Genomic DNA, 26,988 nt, shown 5'->3' with positions numbered 1-26,988 from the left:
CACCAAAAAATTGCATTTGGTAAAACTTCTTTTGTCACAAAATGTTGCAAGTGTCCATGAAATGCTAGAGGTGCAGGGTATTACAAAACTGCAGTTCATTGCTAACTTGCTGGGCAGTTCCACAAGGGAAGGCAGCTTTAAGCTGTGGTGCTAGGAAAAGGAATCAGTGCAACTACTAGTCACACTGGCCATGAACCCTGGCATGGTCAATGGCACCCATTTGGGGGCTCTGATACCAAAAAAAAAAAGACTGGAGGTTGCAGATCCCTGAACCGCTCCAAGCCCTCTCTGAATAAACTTTCTGTCACCAGGGATACACGGGCATATGCTAGGATGAATACAGCCTAACAATAGGCTTTTAAAGTACCAATAGGACCGTAGTACTGTACACATCCCCCCCCCCCCCCCCAGATATGGAACTAGTAAATTAAATTGTTTGAGAAAGGTGATTGGATAGCTCATATGAATGGTGATGAGATATTGAGCCTTTCATCTCAACCTCACTGCTTCATGCCTTGCCCAGGTCATCTGATGGCTATTCTGTGGCCGGTGTGACCTGAACTGAGGGTCTCAGTCTAGTTTGTAATGGATGAGTCTCTACATCACAAAACTCACCACAAATTGGCATTAAATGGCTCTCTTGTTGGCAGTATACCACCTGAGGGCTGAATGTACATGGATAATTAAATACCACCTCACCCTATAGGTGGGTGGCCAGCAAGCCCAGGTTGACATATTGGTGTCAGTATTGGTGGGCTGGAAAAAGCTTGCAGTGTCCTATGCTCTTCTTCAACTAAAACATAGTCTTCAGTTTCCAGGGCCATCCATGTTCAATTTTTATGAGCACCAAAATGTATTTTAAATAAAAGAGAATTGCTTACCAAGTGGGCTTGTCATTTACATTGTTGTTGTGTCTTCTGAACAGTGAAGCAACTGAAGAAGTTATACATTTTGAAAACTGAACTTAAGTTGACACCAATTACCTCTCCTCATTTTAGGGTACAAGGATTTCATTCACTGTGTTGTAGCTCAGCTACATAATTAATGTAAAGACTTAACCAACCCTTCAGAAATTCTTTCGCCCTGGGTGAATAAATTAGTTGACCAGCAAGTAACATATCATTCAGTTTTTCATTATCAGTCACCATAGTAAAGGTGGGGGAATAGATTTTGTGCTTTGGGCTGGTAAACATTCATGTCAGTTTTACAAGTCTGAATTAACCATTTAAATTGCTGGCAGAACAAACTGAGTGTGGATTTGTTTTGCAGTCTACAATACAGATAAAAGCATTGCTACAAATTGCTTGCACTGCATTTTTATGGATTAAAACTAGAACTGGTCAAAATGTTTCTGTTGAAAGACTGTTTTATGATGGAACTGGGTGTTCCAATAAAGATTTGTAAGTGTCTTCTTTCCACTGAAACTTTTTTAATTGAAAATCTGAACATCAAAAAACTGAAAACATTTGGTCAAAACCCCAACATTTCATTTTGGAAATACTGAAACATTGTTTCTACATTTCTGATTGAAATGAAAAATTTTGACATTCCTGTATTGATAGGTTTCTGTTTGGCTCAGTCTGATATTAAACTGTGTCCTCCTGAGTGGCCGCAGTGCTTCATGGGAGTTGTAGTTCAGTGCTTCCTGCCACCATTTTCCTCTATGGACCAGCTGCACTACAATTCTAGTCAAAATTACTATAAACAAATAAAGTTAATTGGGATGGATTCTCTGGTGGCTTCACTGCCACTATGTTTCTATTAAACCAGTGAATAGATATTTGTTGAAACCAGGATGGCAAACTGCTAATATGGCTTTTCTTTGTTTCTTTTCCAGACTTCACAAAACCACCACTAGCACCAAAACCAAAGATTATCAGTCATCTTTCTTCCGTGGCTGTCTCCAAATTTCCGCCTTCATTGTCAAGGCCTGATATTCTTCATAATCCAAACTCTATGTCTAGGGGTCCAAAACCACCCATTGCTCCCAAGCCAAAACTCTCAGCTGACACTGAGGGGAGGTCCAGTGTTTATACCAACAATAACTTAAATAAATTCACAAATGGAAAACTGATATGTCCCGATGGAGAGCTGTATGAAGGAAATCAATGCAACATTGAGTGCTCGGAATCTGAGGCTGGTGATGAATATATCGTAGTTCCTGAAGCTCAGCTGACTGATGACTTTGAACATGCGCATGACGAGTGTTTAGAGTCATCTGCAGAGAATGAGGTCTTAGAAACTCCAGAAGCATCCGGGGAGGAAGAGGATCATAGCATAGCTAATGACGAGGAGATCTGTAATCCAGAAATAACTGAAGCCGAGGACAATGACTCTTCAGATGCTGTGGAACCAGACTCAGATGGAGCAACAGAAATGAGAGGCTGTGACAGGTCTGAAGCAGTTAGTCAAGTGTCTTCAGGAGCCCTTGAAGTAGAAGATGTTGCTTCTAAGAATATGGAGGAAGAAGTGGACTGTGTAGATGACCCCCAAAACTACTTCAAAGGTGAGGCTGAGGAAACATTTAATAACCTCAATCTGGTAAAGGACAATAATGAGTATAACCTGGAAAACTGTAAGATTTTGAATGGAGATGAGGACTTGAAGGGCAATATCTGTGAAGACATTATTCTAACACATTTACCTGTAGATGATGAGCCAATACCAGAAGAGAATGATGAACTGCCCCAAACTTTAGAAGATGAGCTATCAAACAATGACACAGAAGTGAGTCCAGCAAACAATGGTGACCTGGATGATAATGCAGAGTTTGTACTGAGTACAGAAACGGAATTAGTAAATTATGGTTGTGCAAATCCTGATATAATTCCTGATGATGTTGATGAAGAAGAAACAGACATTGGGTTAGGACTGAAAGAAAATGAACCTGACGCAGAAGGGGATTTGGGAGGTTCTATCAATGAAGCTGCAGCTGAAGAAGAGGAAGTAAGTCCAGATAGCGACAAAGAAACAAATGTGGAAAGGGAAGACTATATAGATGATGGGTACCAAACCACTGAGATGAAGAGTGAGGAGGAAACATCAAAGACAACATGTGAGGCTAGAGAAGACTCTGAAAAAGAGGAAGAAGTGGTGAAGGCAGAGAATATAGATGATAGTTGTCAAATTGTTCCGTTTGAGAGCGAATGCAATGAAGATGTCATTGACTCACCCCAAGAAAACTTAGATGATAATTTGCAACTGGAAAGGACTTTTTTGAGTAATGATAGCCAGCTCTCTAGTCCTCAAACTGCTAGTGAGCCAGAGCTGGAAGGGGAATCTAAACCAAATGTGTTTGTTGAAGATTGTGGTGACAATGAATGTGTCTTGGAAGAATCTGAATCAGATGAGCAAGTTCTTGAAGGCACCAAGGTCAGTCATAGTAGCTTTGAAGAAAGCTCCCCAAATCCACCTGAACAAGCATCAGTTGAGGATAAATACCATACAGCGGAAGAATTAGCTAGTTGTGATCAAAGCAAATATAAAGCAGACTATGATAGCGAACATGAGTCTAGTGAGTATTTAGCAGTCCCTGAAGTGGTTGTTGTACCTGAGGAAGGAGAAACAACCAGTGATTCTCTAGATGATCCTTATGTGATGCCCTCAGAGAATGCAACCCCTCATGTTAGAGAAGTGGTGCAGACTGAATTAGAAGATATTCCATGTGATTACAGCATAAGAGAAGAACTAATTGTAGACACTGAAAACAACCTGCTATCCATTGATCGAAAAAGTATGGTCACTAGAACAAGGTCACTCTCTGGGAAAGTGCCTGGCTATGTGCCAGAAACTGTTCCAGAAGAAACTGGACCAGAAACGGATGTACAGTCCTCAAATGATGACTCTCTGACTGAACATTTAACCAATAACTTACCGCTCTTGGAAGGAAAACCAATAGAAGTCAATAGGGCCTTACCAGCCACATCAAGACGCTTTATTTTATACCCACGGTCTTACTCGGTAGAAGGGAGAGATATGCCAGTCTCTGTTTACAGAGAAACTGATGGCTCTACATTGGATGACAATAGAATAAAGAGGACAGAAGACAACCTCTTTTTGCCCTGTGTAATTGGTTCTTCAGGTAGCTTTTCACAGAGGAATCACCTTTCATCAAGTGGTGTGTCCACCCCATCCTCAGTTGTTGACATACCACCTCCTTTTGAACTAGCCTGTATCACCAAAAAGCCAATCACTAAAAGTTCCCCCTCACTTTTAATAGAGAACGAATCTCCTGATAAGTACACTAAGAAAAAGAAATCATCTTTTAAGAGGTTTCTCACCCTAAAATTTAAGAAGAAGACAGAAAATAAGGTCCATGTGGATGTTAATGTTTCCTCTTCAAGGTCCTCTTCAGAGTCTAGCTATCACGGGACTTCTAGGATTATGGAACTGGACAGAAGGAGCTTGAGTAGTTCACCTCAGCTAAAGTCCCATACTGGGAAGCTGCGAGCTTCTGAGTCTCCCTCTACTGTTCTTTTCTACAAGGATGGTAAAAGAAAGGGGATCCCCAAAACCTTTAGCAGGAGTGTGTCGAGAGTGGAGTCCTTTGAGGATCGATCCAGACCTCCTTTCATGCCACTCCCCTTAACTAAACCTAGGTCTATTTCGTTCCCTAATGCTGATACTTCTGACTATGAGAACATTCCAGCTGTGAGCTCCGATTATGAAAATATACAAATTCCTCCTCGAAGACCAACCAGAGCAGGAACTTTTACAGAATTTTTTGAAGATCCCAGTAGGGCATTATCTGCTGCTAATGAGAATGACGGCTATGTGGATATGAGCAGCTTCACAGCCTTTGAGAACAAGCAGCAAACCACAGACCAGGAAACAGAAAGGTACTGTAGTAAATTATTATGTAAGACCTGCTAGCCTTGACCAATCAAGACTTCCTCTGTTAGGTGTCATAGGCAGATCCTCCATTTTGCTTGGCTTATTCTCCTTGTTCAGGCAATGCTTTCAAGAAAGAGTTTGGAAGAATACAAGATAAACCATTATCAGTGAAAAGAGACTAAATTAAGATGTATTGAAACTCTTTTTGTAAACACATACCTAACAAACCCAGTGGAATTGGATGATCATATCTGGGTAGAGAACATAAGTCAAACAAAGTTCATTTAAAAATAATCATTTTACTCTGGTGGATCTATTTTTTTATGAGCAATATTTCTGAGTTCTTGTTTGAATGGAATTTGTTACAGATACAAACTATCTTACTGGGTCCTGGAATCTCTGCTTTCATTTCATCATTCTTGCCAATTTCCATATGCAACATTGTGTACTTAATTTATCCTTCAAAGTACAGCTATTAAATATGGACCAAAAAATGCCAAGCAAACCAGGACCTAATCTGAACAGTCTATTAATTTATTAAATTGCTTTAAAATCTTTCATCATGGAGTTTTGGCAGCTTCTGACTTCTGAATGAATTACATAAATGGTTTGTCTGAAACTGCATGTGTTGCATTTTGTGATTTTTCAGCTTCACTTTAACTATTTGTTCTGGTGCAACTCTATTTGGGACCATCTGTCTTCTCCTTGATATTCCACCATAACTTCCCTATTATCATTTTATAATCATATTAGAGCTTGAAGCCAATGGGGTGAGACTAGCGTAAAGGAGAAGAGAATTTAACCCACTGGCTCCAGTTAGAACAGGTAACAGAGAAAACAAAGGAAAATCAACTGAATGAAAAATCTGGGGTGAATGAAATGAAAGTCTTCCAGCCGCGTTTTAAATGTACCTTTTATTCTTTCCCCCCCGAGCTGTTTCACACTCATGTTTCACTTTTTCATGAAGTGTGTATTTTCAAATCTCCTCCTCCCACACATTTCGCATGGGGCAGGAAATCAAAATATTAACTGCATGGGGAAGCTCACGTTAGTCAGATCTCACTAATGATCCGCTAGTCATTTTCCTTTCAGCAGCTCCATTTCCATTGAGAAAACTGACATTTGCTTTGAAACTGGGCCATTTGTTTGTATCAGAGACATACCACCCATTTTGGGTTATTCTTTAAGGTAAAAATATTGAACTACGTAAATTGCTATGACTTAGACATATTTGTTGCCAGGGGAAAAGCCAATCAGAACTGGTTCAAGGAAGTCTCACGGTCAAGGCTTGAACATGATATTTCATGTTGTTTTTTGTGTATGCTGTTTCTGCTGTTAGCGGAGAAATGAAAATTGGGCATTCCTAAATAGCCCCTTTCTCAGTAGAAGGCTGATTGGGAAGCAGAGATATGCATATTGCTAACAAGTTTTTATTGAGCCTCATTCATGTATTCAGTGCTGTACAAAATGGAAAAAGACCATGCCCAAAATGGATTATCAAAATGGATAAACAATATAGTTCAGTTACATAATGCCCTGGATTAGAACAGAATAGTCTAATCTCAAAACAGGGTAATTATACATATTGTGTGTGTGTGTGTGTGTGTATATATATATATATATATATGTATAGTTAGTATATTTATTGTTAAAATGTTGCTTCTTAAAATGGACTGCAAGGGACCTAAATCTTAGAATATGGAATCATATGAGAAGTAACCCTGCCACAGAAAACCTCATGATGCTATTAATTTAAAATTCCTGGCCTACTTTTATTATGATGCTTATTTCACTCATCTTAGACCCTGACTTCTTTGACATAGCACATATGTAACACATGTGGCACTTCCTGTCCTCACTATATTCACCTACATGGTGTTGGTAGTTGGCATCTGTCGGTATATTGGTGAAGGGCTATGTATTTGATGAATGAACCAGTGCAAATCTTCATTAAAGTTTCAATTAACAGAATTTGAAGAAGATATAGAATTATAATGATCCAGAAACCACCACGTTCTGAATGTTTGTGATTGGGTGGGGGGCATTGAAACTGACAGATGAGAAGATTCACTTTTTAATTTTAATACGTAAAAGAAAAACCATATGGAATAGATTTAAACCAATAATTTTTAATTAAATGCAATCAAATTTCTAGAAAGAGCTCAATAATGCAAGTCTGCTAGAAATACATCTTATTTTACAATTACCATTGTGAGGTGAGTGTTTGCAATATTGTCCCCTGATGGGCAGTTACTGTAGATCCCCCAAATTTTTCTATGTGGTATTAATAATTAAAATCCGATTCAGAAATGCAACAATACAGATGGTCATTAGCACGCTGCGCTGTGGGGAAAGGAGTTAGCCATATGTGGAACCAGCCTTTAGGCCCCTCAAACCCCCTTACCCATGAACCCTTCCTGATTTGGGCAGCCAAGAAATGTAAATTTCAGCTTTCACTTCGTTTTTAGAAAGGAAGAGCCTATCCCTTTTCTTTTCCAGAGATGGCCTTGAAAATGTAAACAGATGTAAAACGACAGTTAGCGTTGAACGGAAAATACAGCTGGGCTCCGCATCTGCAGTAGGAAACTGCTCTTGCCACCTACACACACATTTTGGGCTAGATCACTGGTGCTAATGGAGCTATGCCTATTTACAACTAGCTAAAGATATGGCCTGTTAAGGAAAACGAATTAATTACCTTTGGGGTGTATCCCAAAGAACCATTTCATTTGCCCTCCCCAGAACCCTTAGTCCGCCTGCACCATGTGGTGTGATAATGGTCGAAAAGAAGCTGCTATTTTGGGGAAGGGAAACAGGCACAGCAAACACTTGTTTCATAGGCTGTCTCTAGTCACAAAACTTCAGGAGAAACAGAAGGGTGCCTTTACCACAGTTTTGAGAGTGATGGCAGGAAAATGGTGCAGTTAAGCATCTGCCAGAACTGCATTTCCATCATAACCTTCCTGTTACCTTGGCGCCAAGAAATTTGCTAGGCCCAAATAGTCCCTTCTGCTTCTGCTTCTCTGCTCAAACAGTTTTAGAGGGAAGCAAAAGGAAGATAGCAGCAGCCCCACACAGTGTGCTCTCACCTGGGAGTTCAGACTTCCTGGGAGGGGATGAGCTGGGAAGACGCTGCTGTCCCTCCTGGGCATTGGTTCACCCAAAAGTCCACAGGGTTCCCATCCACAATGGTGATCCATTCTGCACACAGTGAGCCATAGTCAGAGGTCTGGGGGTAGCCAGCAGCAGGGACTATATGGGACAGGAGACCTGAAGTTGTTGTGCTAAGTGGTCCGAGGCGTGGTGTGGAGACCCTGTGTCTCTGTGCAGACAGCCCAAGACCCATGGCATTTCCCAGTAGGTCTCACGATATATGAGGGTTTAGAAGGCCAAGCACCAATCCTCTGATGGGACAGAAAAGGGAACTGGAACAGGTACAGAGAAGGGCTACTAGGATGATCCGAGGAATGGAAAACCTGCCTTATGAAAGGACGCTCAAAGAGCTTGGCTTGTTTAGCCTAACCAAAAGAAGGCTGAGGGGAGATATGATTGCTCTTTATAAATATATCAGAGGGATAAATATCAGGGAGGGAGAGGAATTATTTAAGCTTAATACCAATGTGGACACAAGAACAAATGGATATAAACTGGACATTAGGAAGTTTAGACTTGAAATTAGACAAAGGTTTCTAACCATTAGAGGAGTGAAGTTCTGGAACAGCCTCCCAAGGGGAGCAGTGGGGGCAAAAGACATATCTGGCTTGAAAACTAAGCTTGATAATTTTATGGAGGGGATGGTATGATGGGATAGCCTAATTTTGGCAATTAATTGATCTTTGATTATTAGCAGGTAAATATGCCCAATGGTCTGTGATGGGATGTTAGATGGGGTGGGATCTGAGTTACTACAGATAATTCTTTCCTGGGTGCTGGCTGGTGAGTCTTGCCCACATGCTCAGGGTTTAAGTGATCGCCATATTTGGGGTCGGGAAGGAATTTTCCTCCAGGGCAGATTGGCAGAGGCCCTGGAGATTTTTTGCCTTCCTCTGCAGTGTGGGGCCTGGGTCACTTGCTGGAGGATTCGCTGCACCTTAAACCACGATTTGAGGACTTCAATAACTCAGACATAGGTTAGGGGTTTGTTACAGGAGTGGGTGGGTGAGATTCTGTGGCCTGCATTGTGCAGGAGGTCAGACTAGATGATCATAATAGTCCTTTCCGACCTTAAAGTCTATGAGTCTATGAGACAGTTTGGAACAAAGTCCAGGTTCCTTTCCACAGATGTCTTTATGGAAGGGGACAATCTGGTCATCCATTTGCTCAGCTAGTGGCACATTCCTCTCTGAGTGAACACATGCATCCCTCTCACATACATGGTGTGGGGAGCCCACAGAGTTTGAGCCTGGCAGTAAATCTATCTACAGGTCTTTAGGAGAAAGATGGGGCCACAGGAGGGCATACATGAATAAGGCAAGTGGGATTTGGCCTTTGATTTGCCCAATCCAGACTGGGCATTTGCTCAGTGGTCAGCGAGCAATGTGGCTCAGCTAAAATCTAAAACATTTAAACTGGATACGATATTTAATGTTGCAAAGCACTGACAGCCCACGTGCAGTCACTGCTCAGTAAAGAAATGTCACATGGATTTTCCCCACAAATACTGACTGCACATACATGCTGTACTTGTGCCACAATAAGTACATACGCAAGGGCTCTGTCAGCTCAGATAGATCCAAAAATCTAAAATTTATGAAGTGCCAGATTCCAGAGTTCCATGCTAGGTATGGCTGTTATGGTCTATCCAGCACTTAAATTACATTTAAAATAAACCACATCTAACGTTACATTTGAACAATTGGTTTTAACAGCGAAAAAGAACATGTAGTTTTTAATTTCTTCAATACTTGTTCATTTCCATGGGAGAGTCCCCTGATACACACACACACACACACACACACAAACTTTTATTTTTAATTATACAGTGGATTTAGTGACAGGTACAGGACTGATAGCCCTACAGAGAGAAGTCCTCTAGCAAGAGACATGGGGCACGTGGGCAGTGGAAATGCACACTTGCCCCACTCTACCAAGATAGGAATAGGGATCAACAATGGGGTGAGAAGGTACTTTAATCTCCAGAATATGTTTATTCCTCTCCCTCCAGGATGAATCTACCGACAGAGGGTCTAACCAATTAGTGCCACTGGTGATGGTGGTTTTGTGCCGCTAGGAAGTGGACTGAAACCATCATCTCCATTTCACGTAGGTCACCAAACAGCTATCAAATCGTACAAACGGTTAGTCACTGCTGTCTGGGGGCAGATTCAAATCTGCAAGCTAGGGGTGATAGACTCCAGATCTCATTGGTGAGGCTCCAAACCATCCTATCACTTTTTTCCCCTTTCCCTTTTGTAAGGAACACTAAAAAGGCTCAAAGAAAAGTCACACAAAAATATACTTAGAAGGTGAAATTCACTCCATTGAAGAGGGCCTGGTTAACAGCCCGTGCACCTTAAAATGCATTTAAAAGAGGGGAGATTAATCTAAACCACGGTGGTGAATTTCACCAACTAGCATTCAGAACCTAGTTTTGACCAATAATCAGGAAGCTGTATCCTCAGCTCTCCGTGTTGTTCCTTGAAATTGCCAGCACATAAGTTATATGAAATAAAATCACTTCGGAGACTGAGTACGCTGTCCAAGTGCAGTATGCTAAGGCTAAAGTGCAGGTAGAGAGATAATACATGCAATGGATAGTCCAGTATAAGTGATGTACATTTTGAAACAGCCAAACCAAGGAAAGGATGATCAGTGTTTGTGTATTGAAATGGAGCAAGAAACATACTAGAATTCTATAGATCATTTACCTAATAATAAATACAGTGAATCACTATTGTTGATATAGCAGTGAGGTGCCCAATATGTTAATGTATGTAACACACTAGCTAGCTTGTAAACAGAATGTTCTTAGAAAACATTTCAAAGGGACACTGTTGAGACTACCAGGCCAAAATGTGCCATGCCAGATACTAGAGAGATAAGGACAGATGTGCAGATTATGGGAGGCAGCCATGAAAGTAACTGGAATGGACATCTCAATGCTTTTATTCACACTTTTACCATCAGCTCTTTATCTGATACATAGCCAGACCTCCAATTCAGCTCTACTCTCTGCAATTATTGTTAATCAAATTTATTACGGCAGTGCCTCAGTGCTAGCCAAGAATGAGACTCTATTGAGCTAGGCACTGTACATAAGAACAGCCATACTGGGTCAGACCAAAGGTCTATCTAGCCCAGTATCCTGTCTACTGACAGTGGCCAATGGCAGGTGCCCCAGAGGGAATGAACAGAACAGGTAATCATCAAGTGATCCATCCCCAGTTGCCCATTCCCAGCTTCTGGCAAACAGAGGCTAGGGACACCATCCCTGTCCATTCTGACTAATAGCCATTGATGATCCTATCCTACATGAACGTATCTATTTCTTTTTTAAACCCTGTTATAGTCTTGGCCTTCACAACAGCCTTTGGCAAGGTTGACTGTGTGTTGTGTGAACAAACACTTCCTTTTGTTTGTTTTAAACCTGCTGCCTTTTAATTTCAGTTGGTGACCCCCAGTTCTTGTGTTATGTACAACCACAGTAGACAGTCCCTGCCCCCAAAGAGCTTGTAATATAAATAGACAAGACAGACACAGGCAGGGGGGAAAGGTAGAACTCACAAGCAGCGTGAACAATGTGGTAGCAGCAAATGTCATGTTAGTTCCACGGGGTTGTGGGGATTGGATGGGTTACTTATGAAGATTTCAGCTAAAAGGGAAGGGGAGGGGAGGGGAGCAGGGCAGAAGAGAATAAGCGGGGCAGATATGGAATGAACTCTCAACTCAGACTAGTTAGATACTAAAAGTTAGACAAGTACATTGCCTAACTGGAGCCTCAGTAAAGTCCAAGTACAGATGAGAATTTTGCCTGGTGATCAGAGCAGGAGGGTCCCGCAAGAGGAAACGTTCAATGTATACCAGTACACATGCCCCTGTGAATGTGCAGCACCATGCTTTGGTTTGTTACTGTAGGGTTGTTGAAATCCAGCAAAGAGTAGGCCACTTGCGTAAAGTGAGTAAAATGGAGCTAGACTCAGGGTCACTCTCTGAATTTTTTTTTTAATTAATCAAATAAACCAGATTTACAGCTGTAATTTCTTTCAGTTACTTTCTTCTCTTTCTTTTTTCATTAGCAACACATTTGAAACAAATTCATTTAACTTTTAAAATAGATCAAAACCCCTTAACACAGATTTAATCCCCAATCATGATAGACTGATGCTTTTGAACATGTGCACTACGTCTATAATATGCATGCTCTTTCCTCATTACTGGCATCTGAAATTTTGTCTATTTGGCAGCCTAATGTTTGTACATTCAGGCTGTCGGTCAAGTAAATGTAGCTCCAACAGTGGCCCTTAAACAGATTTCTTCCCTAGAAAAAGGGATGATAGCTGTTTACAGGAGTGAGATCTGTTTTACTGCTTTTGTGTACAGACACAGTTCAGTTGAACTTCTTCCAAGAATATAACAGAACTGGAAAAGGTTTCCATGGAGTGTATTCTGGAAATGTTAGAAATCTCCTCTTTATGATTTGTAGGTTAAAGATCCCTCAGATTTAAACATTGTGGGGAAAATTCTGATCTTAGTATAAATCCACTCAAACAGCATTGATTTCAATGGAGTTTACAACAGCATCACAGCGCTCAGAATCTGTCCCTGTTTCTTCAGAAAGAGGCTCTCTCTTCTGATCATAAACAAAAGCACATTTTTTACCTCAAAAATAAAATTGCATTTTATTCTTTAAAAAGTTTTGTCTTTCAATAACATTTTAAGAACATAGGACTTCCCTCCACTCCTGTGCTGTCTGGCCAACCTCCTCCCCTGCTGCATTTGTTTTAACTGATTGGCTCTGTAGTAGCAGGTGGATGGGTTTGTAAAAGCTGGCATAAGCAAGTGGGGCAGGAAGCAGAGTGGTTACACACTGCAAAGCAGCAGATATTCCATCTGGTGTGGGTTTAGCTATGTTGCTCCTCAGACTTACTGGCTGCACTATGTAGCCCTAGAGGTCACTGACTTCAAAGGTGATGGCTCTAAGCAAGTTGTTGTTATTAAAGGTGAATGTGGAGAGGAAGTCAAAGGCCCAAAGGTTCTCTACTACAGAGACAATTCATTGTTAATAATTGAGGCAGGTTGTTTATCATGGGGAAAAGAGAGGGGGGAATGGCTTGCAACCACAGATTTGTTGTCTTAAAAGCTTAATTATGCTGATCCTTCCTTGAGCATACAGGGTAAAGATATTAATCAAATGGGTTAGGGGGGATTTTTGCCCATGGTTCAGTTCCAGGAGCAGAGGTTATCTGTTAGCATTAAGTGAGCGTATCTTGGTTTCTCCTTACTGTTGCCCTGCGTATGAATATCCCACATCCACACGGTCTTTCTTTTCTTATTACAAGATGCAAACACAGAGTCCCTACCCTAAAGAATTGACAGCATAAACAGACAATATAGACAAAGGACAGGAGGAGAAAGAGAGGAGCAGTGATCTGACCAAGGCCACACACAGCAGGTCCATGGCCCAGCTGGGACTTGAACCCCAGCCTCTGTATTTTAAAATGGAATTAGTGCTGGTGACAGGTGCAGGATTGGTAGCCCTGGAGAATGAAGCCCTGAGCTATAGAACAAGGGAACTTAACCTAGCTACTAGACCACACTGCCTCCTCTCAGGTATGCATTTGCCAGATACTGCTATTGTCTTGGATGTAGTGCACAAATTAATTTTAAGGACAAAATTCTGGATCCCAGCACCAAGCCACATGTCTGGGCTATTTCATAGGGGATCTCCACAGGGGTGGGAAGGAAAAAAGCCTTTCCCCACTATGACAGCAGCACAGCTGATGTCCAGCCACCACTACTGCCAGATGATCCCCCACCAAGGGAAGAATAGCTAGTGGATTTATATAGCCGTGTTTTCAGTGGCACCAGCCACCCTTACCCCCACTGCAACCCTGTGTGGTGTGGTGCAAGAATTCTCCAGGGAACAGTGCTCTGTGGTACACAAAAGGTGTGGACTCCCAAGGCTAGCCTGGTTCCTGTCGCCAGTTTTCTGCAACAGTTTCACGGAGCAAGGGCTCTCTGTGGCTGTGGAGGAGGGGCAGGATCTGGCCAAACAGAAATGATCACTAGTTGGCAATGTATTGCTGGCCACAGAGGATCAAGCCAGGGTAGGCTCCTCAGTAAATTAGTAGCAGATGGACTAAGCAGGTAATGCAATCGTCTACCCTTTGAAGGAGGCTTGTATGTGATTAGCAGAAGGAGAAAGTCCCATCAACCACAGGTGGCTCAAAGGACTAATTCTGACTGAACAAAAAGGCTGTGGCTGTGCAACACGCTGCTGTTTCCTGCCTCATACTTAGATTATTTGTTCTGTAGTTGTACAGCACCTTGCACCGTGTGGTCCTGGGTCCATGACTAGGGGTCCTAGGTGCTAGAGCAATACAAATAACCACTACTACTATTACTACACAGGAGAACTGAGCTGGAGCATCACTTGGGGCTTCTATTCCCTGGACTAGCAGAGAACAAGCCATCAGTGTGGGTGGAACATGATCTCTGTCGCTGAAGGTGCAAACTGCCCAGCGTGGACTGGGCAGATAATGGAAGAGCAGAAACTCTGATCTTAAAGGAAACCACCTGCCTTTTTTGTTACTATGGTTCACAAATCTGGTGAGAGCAAAGAGGGCGGTAGTGGCAAATGAGAGGGGTAATATCAGAGCTACACAGGGAGAAGTCGAAGTTCCAGCACAAAGGGCTGGGCCTGCTACACACTCAGGAGCCCAGGGCCAACCTTCCAGCAAAGAGAGAACTAGAGCTTGGGATTTGAGTTTATGAGTCACTTCCCCAGGAAGAGTCACCTCAGATAGAGCAGCTGGTTTCCAGGGTGGTCTCAGGTTTTCCAGCTGCTCAGGCTGAAACACAAGGGAGCCAAGTGACTTGCTAAAGTTACATAAGGAAACAGTGAGCCCAGCGAGAGCTTAAAGAAGGTTTGGTTGGTTTTTCCCTTCCTTATTTTCCTCTGGGCATTCTTTTCTGATTGAGGGAGGGGGAGCTGGACACATGATGCACCCTCAGCTCATGCTCACCCCATCTCCTCCCTTCACCACCATTTAAAATGTGAACAGAGAAATTAAGCAGCCATTTTTGGAGAAAAGTCTCCCATATTGTCCTCCCTTCTTTCTCGGGAGCAGCATTACCAGTAGGAAATTCTACCTATAAATAAGTATAAGCTAAGCCTATTTCTCTGTCTCTAGTCATCTGCTGTACCATCAAGCTAGCTACGGTGTGTCCATGAAGTGCTGAGAGAGAGCTTCCCAAGATGGAGGATGGTTTTTTATAGGGTAAGCCCTGCCCATGGGTAGGGACTATGTTAATTAGGGAGTGGATTGCCTCTGAGAAGAATGGAGCTGGGATGCCCTAAGGAAGTTCCAGCCCTTAAATCAAAGTAGCTCATGTCAGGCTCTGCAGAAGGTTAAGCGAGGGAGAAGCAAGGCATATTAGGTTGCTCTAAGCTGTTTTTAAAAATATATATATGGAGCTTTTCCTGCATTCTTTCTTTCTGTGATTTTTATAGCATGCTGTACCTGTAGCACTGTGCTGTGGATATTCCAGTACCACACAGCCCAATGGGCTATTTTACGTTTGTCCAGCAGCAAAACCACCACCTCCAACAGGCTATAGGAAGACATTTTTAGGAGGTACTTTGTGGGGTGGCTGTGCATCTCCTCAGTGGGTCAGCCGGGCTGTCCTTGTGCTGATCTTGGGACCATGGTTGTGCCCAAATCTCCCCCATTCTGTGCTCCATTGAGACTTCTCCAGGGATAGTGCTCACATTACCTTCTGGGATGCCTTGGAGCAGGACGCTGCATACTGACAAGAGTACAAGGGCTGGTCATGTATAATGCAGGACATGCAAGGATCAATTTGGTGAACAGAAGGATAGTTAGAAGGGCAGGATGCTACTCTAGGAGTTAGGAGACTTTGGTTTAATCCCTCCCATATTACTGGCTCCTTCTGTGACCTTAGGCAAGTTTCTTAGTCTCTCTGTGCTGCACTTCCCAGCTGTAAAATGGCGATAATGTTTCCATAGCTCTCAGGGGTGTTGTCAAGCTAAATAAATTACAGTTTGGGAGGTGCCCAGATGCTAGGGTAATAGAAGACCAGTATCCTAGACAGACTTATTTCAGGTGTGATGTGAATAGTCTTATAGTTGGGACTCAAGGGGTCTGTGTTCAATTTCTGCCTCTACTCCAAACTTCCTATCTGACCTTAGACAAGTCATGAGATCTCTCTGTGCCTCAATTTCCCTTCTGTAAAACCTCCATTAAGATGGGGGGGATGGGACAAGTTCATTAGTGTTTGTGAGGTGCTCAGATACTAAGCTGATAGGGGTGCTATAAATACCTAGATAGATGCAAGGGTGATTCCTACTGAAGACGCTTTTGTGCCATTCATATGTGATCCTTGCTATTTTGGAGCCCCAAATAATACAAAATATGGACGGGAAAACCAGCCTGGACCTTGCAAACCTGTTAGGACCCCAGAATGCAAATATCACCAAAGTTGGGCCTGTTGGGGGTCTGGGAATAGAAGAAAGCCCTGTAACAGAGGCTGTAGCTTATTGTACTTCAAGGGAGGGAAGCAGGATTTGGGGTTAGGTCCAGAGTGGGGTGGAGAAAGAGACAGATTTCCATTTGGAGTCAGTGGAGGGAGAGGACGCAAAACAGTGCAAGAAGGAGACCTCAGAAGATTTAGATCAGCTGCTAAACTTTTGGGGGTTCATCCGAACCAAACTTTTTGAGGTTCACCCATTGCAAATTAGAACCCAGGTTCCCAGTGCTTTACGCTGACTATCAGACCACACACAGCCTCCTATTTAAACCCCTGACAATAAATGTGGTCAGCTCAGAGATGAGTCACATTTTTCCTTCTGTTTACTTTAAAGTTGTTTGAAATGCCACTGGGAGTTAGAAGGTGATGGCATTAACACAGGATTTCCCGCTGCTCGGCGTGGAGAGCAGTCTACATGGAGAGAGAATCCTTCCATACTCCGAGATGGGCAGAAATTGTGCTTCTGCCTTGTCTTGAGTGTAAAAAATTAGAGGGAACATTGCTATGTAGTGTAGCTATAGCCATAGACTTTGCAAATACAAACTATGTATGGTACTGTCGGTGAAATTTGTACCTACCCAATGTGACGGAGTGTCTTTGATTAATGTCATCAAAAAGCACCCCTTTCAGGGTGTTATTTCTCAAAACATGATGCCCTTTAAGATGTTATAAATTATTCTTTGCATAGGCCAGGAGACCACAAGTGGGAAATGCAAAACCCAGAGCCAGGTGAATTTGAAGCAACTATTTGGATGCAATAGCAGGTGAGCTTTGCAGATGAAATGCAAAACTGGCATATTGCATTGTTGTAATGCTTTAAAGGTGTAAAATCCAGCACAAGTCCCACACACCACTTAAGTCTTCATTTGAGCCCTTAAGTGCTCATTAGCCCTTCAGAGAGCACCTTGAGCTTATCTAGAAATGTACAATTTAATAGAAGGCACATTGGATTTATGTAAGCTGATTTCTTAGTGAGTGAAGCTTTGTTGTTTGGTACTTCTGCTCGTGGGTAACCCTGGTTCCTCATCCCCCACAGTACATCCTCCCAGCAATCTGATAAGTTGTAACACATTCTAATTTGATATAATTTTTCTTATAAATTGGACATGTTTCAGAGAGTGACTTTGTAATCAAAATCAGAGTGCTGAAGGGTATCTACCACATACTTGGGGCCCTTCATTTGGGGGTTTTATTTTAATTTTTCCCTAGAATTTATCAGGGTTTATTACTCCAACAACAAAAACAGGTGAAAATTAGTGGAAAAAACTATTAATATTTTTTCTGGGTAAATATTGAGGTTTATTTTTTTGGATGGCAGGACAAGGGGAAAAACTATTCAGTAAATTCAGGCTTTGATGAATGGAATTCAATGTGGTTTGTTGCAGACTTAAAACAGAACTCAAAACACGTCACCTCAGAGTTTAAGAAAACAATAAATCTCTAATCCCCAAATAAAACTTTTCATTTGAAAAACAGTTTACTGTTGTTGACTTAGAACTATTAGTCTTTAAATATTTACATTTAATAATTGGGCCATACCATTTGCAGAGCATACTCTCAACTTCATCCTTTTCTCCTGTTTTGAATTTTTTAAAAACTTTTGAATACTTCCTTGTGTTCTGAAATGTATTCTGCTAGAGATTTTCATTTTCTTCCTGTAATGGGGTTCGCTCACCACTGTGGTGCCTCCTGCTGGCTGTCTTGAGAATTAGCTCTGCATGTGAGTGCGCACTGTTTGGATGGTGCCTCACCACCATCACTCCTGCTCTAGGACCCATGTGTCTCCAAGGACTGCGGCATCCTCTTCCGCGACACAGTCCTCCAGCCATACCACACATTGTGCTCCCCCTTCCGGGGGACCTGCAGTCCACTGTTCAACCACTTCCCTTAGTGGCAACTGCAGCAAATTGTCCAGCCACTTCCTCATGGCCCCTGCATCCTCTTTGCCCTTGCCTCAGAGCCTGAGCCTGCAAACCCCAGCAGCCAGCCAGGAGCTGAGTCTCACTCCCCTGGTCCCTGCTAGCAGCACTGCTCTGTCCAGCGTGCTGGCAGTTCTCTCAGCCCTCCAGAGACACAGCCCTTCCTCCCTGGGCTCCCAGCAAAGAACTATCCTCCTCTGCCCTGCAGCTCCCTTTTTATATGGGCTTGCTTGGCCCTGACTGGCTGCTCCCCTCAGCCCTTCTCTGATTGGCTGCCTCCTGCACAGCCTCCCTAGGGCTCTATTAATCCCTTAGAGCCCAGTGTGGGGCAGGCGCCCCATCACACTTCCCAATTTAGTGTGTCAGATCTTTAAACTGTTATCTGCTAACAGCTTGAAATGTGTACATGGTGGGTGTGAGATTCATCAGTACATTCAGATGCGCACGCATTTCAGAGTTTACATGCATGCCTGTTTGTTTATTGTGTGTATCTTCTAGACTAATACATAGCCTTACTTCAACAGGCAGCTTTGCATCTATGCACAGACTGATGTATTATCGTAATACATATATCTCATGCAATGTATTATATTTTCCTAATAAAACAAGTTATCTTTTATATATTTGAATGATACAAAAGTAGGGTGAAAATCAGAAAAAAAAGAATAATTCTTTTTGTAAAACCTAGGACTTGTTTGATAAAAGTTGGTTTAAACTGAAAACGAAGGGGCTTGCACGTGCTGTATCGCCCAAAGCATGGATGTAAGAACCCATATGCCATTTATTCCACAAGGTACAATTCTTAATTTCCTGGAAGTAAAGTTTCTGATTATGGTGACCGGCAGGGTTGAGTTTACAATTACTCTTTTATTTGGCACATGCCAGATTTCCTTGAACTAATCTGTTCACGATCATATGGGACAAAAGTCAACCCTCCATCAATTTCAAGGAGTTAAACCAGGGTTGAACTGGGCCTCTTGTCCATAGCAACAGATTTCCCTTGGATGGTGATTATAGGACAGAGGAGGAAGTCAATGAGACAAAATGGTACTCAACACCATGTGAAAGGAGCTCAGCTCCAAATAGAGGCAGGGAGATGAGGTTTGAGAGACTGGCCAGTGCATGTACAGATTTCAAATGACCAGGTCCATCCTTGCGGCAGAGTATCCCAGGCATGTGTTATCTCCCGCACACACCCTGGTTGAGTCTTATATTTATATTTGAGGTTTGTAGAGTGAGAGATTGGTATCACAATTCTGAGGCCATTCCAGAATCCACTTTCCTTCACTGCTAAATAATACAGTGTATATATACCAGAGCATTAAAAATGCAATTGCTTTTTTGTTGTTGTTACAAATCTAATCCAATAGTTTATGGTTTGTTGTTCACTCCGACAAAGTTATTTATAGCTGATAGTACACTTTTAATTATCCTGCAAGAACCCTGCTTTCATGGGACCCAGGGGGGTTTAATGTAAAGCGGCCTTAATATTGGCTTTTCAGTGGCACACAACAATTAATTTTATCTTAATGGCCCAATTAGAGTTAATGGATGGGAGAACGTATTTAAGAGGCACTGTCTGTTTTGCCAGGACCCCCCTTTAAATAGCTAATAAAAGGACCCTTTCACTTGGGTAATTGGTTGGCTTAATTAGACGGTATCTCTTCAAAGGCCTAAAGTAAGCAGATTGAGACCTATCAGCAGTGAACACCTTTCTGTGCTCTGTCATGCATATGCTAAACCTACTTCACCTTTGGTTTATGGGTAGCACCCAGGGGTTCTTCTGGCTTATCCTTTGTCTCAAAGGGAGCATAATTAGGCTACCAGTACCTGCCAGGCTGTTAATTTTTAGATCCTTATTTCTCTGGCAGTCTTCATCCATCTGCTCAACCATTCCTTCTTAGCCCTCTGATAATAAAGGCTTCTTCATTTATTCTTCATCAGCTAGCCAGTTTGGGACAGCAAATCATGTCTTAGCCCGCTGCATCTTCCTTGCCAACTTCACCTTGACTGACTGACTGACCTTCTGACCTCCCCACCCAGACGATCATTCCAGCTTCCGGAATGGAACTTGAATTCCATGAAATTAAAGCAAAGCTCTGGGTCAGAAGAGGACAGAAATTTCTTCCTCCTCAGCTAATTTTACTTTAGAAGCAATGGGTTGTAAATAGTATGACGCCTCCTAAGGGCCAGATCTTGTAGTCCTTACATGGGTAAAACTCCGATTGAAACCAACAGGAATTATGCCTGAGTAAGTACTGTAGTATCTTTCCTATAAACTTGAACCCCAAATGCTTCACAGACTTAAATAATACAAGACAGTATATGGCAGTGATGTAAAGAAATTACAGGGTGAATAAACTCAGGCCAATGATTGAAAATGAGATAGACGCATAATGAGACAAGGGAAGAAAAAGACATTTTAAGCTGACAACTAAAAAGGGGCTGGAGGACTGATGAGGTGAAGTGTTAGCAATGCTAGCCTGGGATTTCTGTGAATATTATGTAAGGTTGGGAGACTTAGGAAATGCGTATAGTGCCTTCAGACTGACTGTGCAATCACTTCACTGTCCAGATTTCTTGCTTTCAGACATTACGGCAGATAATTGGAGGCCCAATTTCCTACACCACACACGTTAGCAAATCTGACTTCCAGAGACTGGGGGTTTAAGGGAAAGATGAGGGGATGGGAGGAAGTGTTCAGAGTCACACAGCTTCTTGGAAAGTCCCAGATGTTAAGCATTCATTTTGCTTCTCTGCTTTGGAGAATGTTTCAGCTCCTCCACTATTACAGAGAAGGTTACTGCAATACAGGGACATTAATGTTACTACATGTTGCCCCCTAGTTTTTGGGAGATATAAGCCAGAGAGTAAGGCCGCAATTATCTGCATTCATGTACTTGCAGAAGAGACCACTGAGCAGCTTCAACATTCCAGAAGCTCAATTTATTTTCACGGTAGCTGAGTCATTAAGTCTTAAATCTGCCATGTGCTTTCATATCCAAAGGGAATCCCTGCCAGAAGGACATCCATGAAGATAACAGCTTTCTGACTAGGGCCAGCAGTTTACTCCATTCCAATGTCCTCCCCTCCCTCTGAAGCTTGATAGGAAAGGCTGCCCCACCTTCCCCTTCTTCTGATATGTACACACTCACATCACATGCAGGTAAAGTGGCCTAATAACACTGAAGCATAGGAGCCATGTCATGTTTTGCGTTTTTGGAGGAGCTAGTTGCAGACAGGTGCAAGGGAAATGGATGGCAATCTCATGAAAATCTCTACATTTTCTTGAGCTCATTTTCCCACCATGATGGAGTTCAGAAACCACTATTATATATGGTGTCAGAATAAGACACTTAATAAACAATGAAAACATTCTCCTGCCCCATGCCCAAATATCAGGGCAACAGCATGCTGGGCTGAGAACGACCTTGGGACTCACAGTTGCATGTGCAGCCCTACAATCTAAACCTTCTAAGGTACCCTCTTGGTAACAAAAGGACATTGCCATTCATAGTTTGGGGTTTTCAGAAGCACTCCGCAGTGGTCTAACTGCTCCCATTGAAATCAACGGAAAACTCCCCATTGATTTCAATGGGAGCAGGGTTAGGCCTTGCTGAATGCTTACAAAAGCACCACTCACAAAGCGTAGTAGACTTTCAGTCAAGAACAAGCAATATTGTGTAACCTGTACAGATCTTTTTTCATTGACAATGCAAACAGCTGGAAGGTTCATGCTGTGGGCTATGATAGATGCACTGCTTAATCTCTCACTCCAGTCACAAACTTTTTTTGTGTGTTTTTTTTTTAAACCAGGGGAAATACTTTTGTGATCTTTACAGGTTTCCATGTGAGCCCACCATAGTACATTTTCCTCTCCCTGTTCCGCCTGTTCCCAAGCTGGCTGCACAGAGTTAATAAAGTAGCTGATCCTGTTAAGTCCATACTGCTCCGGGGAATGACAGTTCCTCTTCCATCTTAGAGTCCTCCAGAGCAGAATGGAGCTGATTATGTTGAACTTGTGGTGAGTGTTTTTCATGGAAAGTATGGAATAGAAAACTGGCAATAAAACCAAAATAAAATGTTAAGAGTCTTGTTCCAAGTTCTCGTTACTAAGTTATGGTGCCAAAAGTAAACAAAGGAAGATTAATCGTTTGGCTAAAAAAGGAAAGAAAGGGAGGAAAAGAATAATCAGGGCCATGCTCACAGTCCCGGATCTACAATATGTGCCATGTGATCAGTGAATTACTTTGTGTGATATGTTCTGTCTTCTTTCTAGTGAATCTAGAGCACAGAGTCAGAAAAACAGGGAGAAGCCTTTGTTATAGTCAGAAAAGGGACCACACAAATGAATCCAGATGAAAAAAGAATGGGCTAGATGCTCATTCCAATTAAAGTAAATTGGTGTTGCATTATTGACTTAAATAGGGCTATGCCATTTTATACCACCTGAAGATCTGACCTGATATTTCTAATTGTCAGCTGTGCTAATTCAGCGTAGAACCTGCAAACTAAAGCTGGTCTGAACAGTTCTGACTATATGAAATTTTGACGTTGGTAAATGTTGCTCAGAGTCAGATTGGTTTCGATATGTGATTCTCAGATGCTATAGCCTGGTGGTTGGTGCACTAGCCTGGTTCAAGTACCTGCTCCACTATGTCAGAGTGACCTGGGATGAAAAACTTTGCTCTAAATCAGACAGAGCAGAGCCTGGGTCTCCCATATCCCAGGGCAGTGCCCTAGCCGCCAAGCTATACACACACCCCTTCCCAAATCAAGAAGCTTAGGTTTCAGTCCAAACATGGCCATTTTGACACAATACCGTTTTCATGGAAACATTAAGGTTTTGGACATAACCAAATTTTGAAACCTTGAAAGTTCCTGCAAAATGGAATTGCCATCCTCTGGCCCGCTCTACTGAACACCACACTGGGTTCTTTCTGCCACTTATATGATCACTAGTAACAAAGATTCTGCAATCATAGTTTACCATTCTGCTGGGTATGCAAGAAGCAGATTAGAATGCAGCTTCCTCTCCCATCACAGCATTGATTCTGCAGTGCTTACGGAAGTTAAATCTTACGCTGTCAACAAAGCAGGTATGTGACTGCGTACACATGGGGTTGCAGATCTGTTGAGTGAGAAAGTTTCTTAGACACTAACTTGAATGACCGAGGCCCTGGAGTTTTTGATTGTTGGCGGCGTGCAGGAGCCAAGACAGAGCTTGAAATGATTCTGTTAAAACAATTATCCTTCTCTTTTTTTTTTCTGTTAATCTCTTCATGTAAATTTAAGGTGATATGGGGACTTCTTTTTACCCAGAGAAAAGCATGGGCACCAGGAGTATAAGTATCCCCAATTCAGCCCCAACAATAAGCCTCAACTCAGACATAAGAGGACCACAGCTAGTTCCATCTCCATGGCCTCTTGGCCTCTTTACTAAGGCCTGGTTTACCCCTAAAATTTAGGTTGGCCTCGCTGTGTCACTCAGGGGTGTGGAAAATTCACACCATGTGAGATATAGTAAAACTGACCAAAACCCTGGTGTAAACACCGCTAGTCAGCAGAAGAATTTTTCCATTGACCTAACTACTGCTTCTCGAAGGAGTGGATTTACCGCAGAGAAGAAATAAAAACCTTCCATCGCTGTAGCAAAAGTCTACACTACAGTGGTATAGCTGTCGTGCTTGTAGTATAGACATACCCTGAGATTGCCAACAAGGGGACCAATTAGACCCAACTGTCCTGATGGGTTTTGTGGTATAAACACTGAATCACTAGGAACTATACTGAAGAGCCACCAGTTCCTTTAACACAGGTAACAAGCACCCATCAAATAATAGTAACTCGCAGTCAGTTTTCCTTTTTGTAGGGTTTCCTCCCCTCTCTTCCAAGATTTTACTGGATCCACGCCATCATTGCCAGGTGATATTTTGTCAGTGACAACAATGTCGCATCAGGCCACAAGCTGCAGCAGTACCTCTCAAGGCATGACACTTAATTGTGGGATACCTCATTGCCCCATTGTAACATGTTACAGAGGGTCCCATCTCCTAGGGGAGCTACTCAGAGAAGTAAGAGAATATCCAGGCTCGGCATGAGATGAAATGTCTCTGATGAAAAGTCAAGAGAATGGGATGATAACCCTCCCCCCAGTGTGCTACAGGACTAAAGAGAAACAACAGGATGTTTGAGGGAGAGTCTGGAATGCATCTTCCACAGATACGGTGGTATCACCTGAGCCATGGCAAAGACGTCTGGGTGGATTCTTTTGGAGGAGGGACTGAAGGAGAGTAGAAAAGAAAGTCTTTGGGATATGGGAGGAAGCTTGTTAGGTAAGGAGTGATTTACTGGGAATTCATTGAGTGGTCCCAGAAGAAAGCTGCCTCTATTTGCGCAATCAACAATCAACAAATGATTAAACAGATTGTTTCTGATCTCCCACGATTTTGCTTCCCAGCTTCACCTCATGCGATCTGGTATGGAGCTGGGACAAGCTCTTTCTCTTGCTAGCTGGAGCTACCCCTTTGTCTGTTTGTAGCCTTTCTGCCAGTGTCTTCAGCATTGTGGTTTGTGCCTGACTACATATACACAAAGATATTCTTGAATTGGGCAGCATTTTTCTTTTTTCAGGCATCTACTTTATGTAGGACTAATTGGTATCTGTGAAGAGCAGAGATGGCTGAACTACTGATTATACTGGTATGCTTCCATCCCTGGAGAAAGAGAAAACAAATAATTCACTATAAGGTTTAGGGATAACTGTTATCAATCAGTGTAGAGTATTGCTGTAGAGAATCACAAAACAGAATTATAGCAGACTATACTTGGACACTTTCCGAACCTGTGATGAGATTAGACAGCTTCAGTGCCTTTATCCAGGCTCTCACAGATTGCATATTCCAGGGCAAAATTCACCTTTCTGATTCACCCTATGGATCTGAGCGGAGGATGCCACACTTGTCAGTTTGCAAAGCTCTCAGTAAAGTCAGTGGACGTACCACTCACAAAATGATGGCAGAATACATTGCAGAGGCAGGTACGGTCCCTCAAAGATGAGAATTTTCCCCCCTGGCAGGTAAAACAATAAATACGGAGTTAAACCAAAATTAATCTGCATCCAGAGCATTTTGTTAAATAAGCAGCATCAAGTTTAAGAAATAGAAGAACCCCTGGCTCTTGCTAGCTCTTGTCTTTTGTTTTCCTGCCTAAAGTGGTTATAACTGGGCCATGGCTTCTGGCCATGTAACTACACAGGCTCCATGAACTGACACTTCTGATGCAGCTTGTATTGCTGGATCGGTTGTTTGTGGGTTGGAAGGAGTGATATGTGGTGTGGTAGAGCACTGCTGATCTCTTTCTTGGAGTTACTGTATTTAAAATTCTCCTTAGATTTGTTTCTCTGTCCCAGTAGTACTTCTTATTGCAGCAGGTTCTGTTTTATACCTCTGCTCATTTCCCCTCTGATCTTGTTCCTTTATAATGCAAGTATTTTTGTCTTTGAAACCTGTTGCTGTAAGCCCTTGGAAGGCTGCCACAAATCATCTATCTGTCTATCTATCTAGGCATTTATTCTAGCTCATCACTATATCATATACATCTGATGAGGGCTTTGGTCTCCATTGTAAGAAATGACCAGGCAGATTCCTGGTATTTCATCCTAACATAAATATGTCCATTAAGTTCTGTCTGTGTCTCCCGTTCTTCTCTCCTTCAACACTTTATGTCAACATTCCAGTTCTGGATCTGGGCAATAAAGATACAGATCAATGATTATGTATATGAGCAGCATCTCATGTATTAGAACTGCCCATCATCTGGATGTCATGAAAAGTTCTCAGTTCCATATCCCTACAGCAGCTGATGATATCAATCATCTAAAATTAAGCAGTTAGCATTTTCCAGAAGTGCCCACTCTGCTTTAAGTGTTTTTAAGTGTCCTTATTTGTTGCATGGGAACCACAGAATCCTGGCCTTAGTAACTAAGTGGAGGGGACACTGAATTTAAATATTCCATCTTCAAAGGTCACATGTAGATCTGGGCCTGAACCAAAACCCTGGATACAGGGGTTGAAATCAGCATCTGAATGTTGCAGCTTATGTCTATCTCTAATAGCTACAGAGTTTTAAAACCAGCATTTGGGGTCTGCTAATAATTTGGGACCTTAAACCCTTTGTTTAGTTGGGTTCTCTGAAGCCCATGGAAGCCCATGTGAGTTTTACTGTTGGTTTCAATGGAAGCAGAAGGGGGTTCCCTTCACACTCACACAAAAACTGGGTGGTAGCTGCCTATTACTAGATTTCCTTCCTGCAGCATTCTCGTTGCTTTCGCCTTTAGGTCCAATTTGAGTCTTCATCAGAGTCACATTCCTCTTGAACACCTCACCCGAATTTCACTTCTCCCTCGCGGTTCTGGAGGTGATTGTTTCCCATTCTCCAAAACATACTGTAAGTCATTGGTTTCTGCCTGGTTACTAGAAGGTTAACCCTTTGATGACTGGAATTGGATCTTCCAGATGTAATGCAA

The 26,988-nt window shown here is 42.4% G+C and overlaps 1 protein-coding gene across 15 annotated transcripts in view; it reads left to right on the top strand.

Annotated features, from left to right (window-relative positions):
• FGD5 (FYVE, RhoGEF and PH domain containing 5) overlaps positions 1 to 26,988 on the top strand; it is a 150,223-nt gene that overhangs the window by 14,287 nt on the left and 108,948 nt on the right. For all 15 annotated transcript variants that reach the window (XR_010589035.1, XM_005288437.4, XM_042849860.2 and 12 more), the window contains one exon: positions 1,838 to 4,838. Coding sequence is in view for 14 of the 15 variants with exons in the window: in XM_005288437.4 (XP_005288494.1) it covers positions 1,838 to 4,838 (3,001 nt within the window). In the remaining variant the exon portion in view is untranslated. The remainder of the gene's footprint in view (positions 1 to 1,837; positions 4,839 to 26,988) is intronic.

This window comes from Chrysemys picta, chromosome 7 (assembly GCF_011386835.1).
Source record: "Chrysemys picta bellii isolate R12L10 chromosome 7, ASM1138683v2, whole genome shotgun sequence".
Taxonomy (NCBI): Eukaryota; Metazoa; Chordata; order Testudines; family Emydidae; genus Chrysemys; species Chrysemys picta.
The sequence above is the reverse complement of the archived record's forward strand: the minus strand, read 5'-3'. Positions and strand labels throughout refer to the sequence as shown.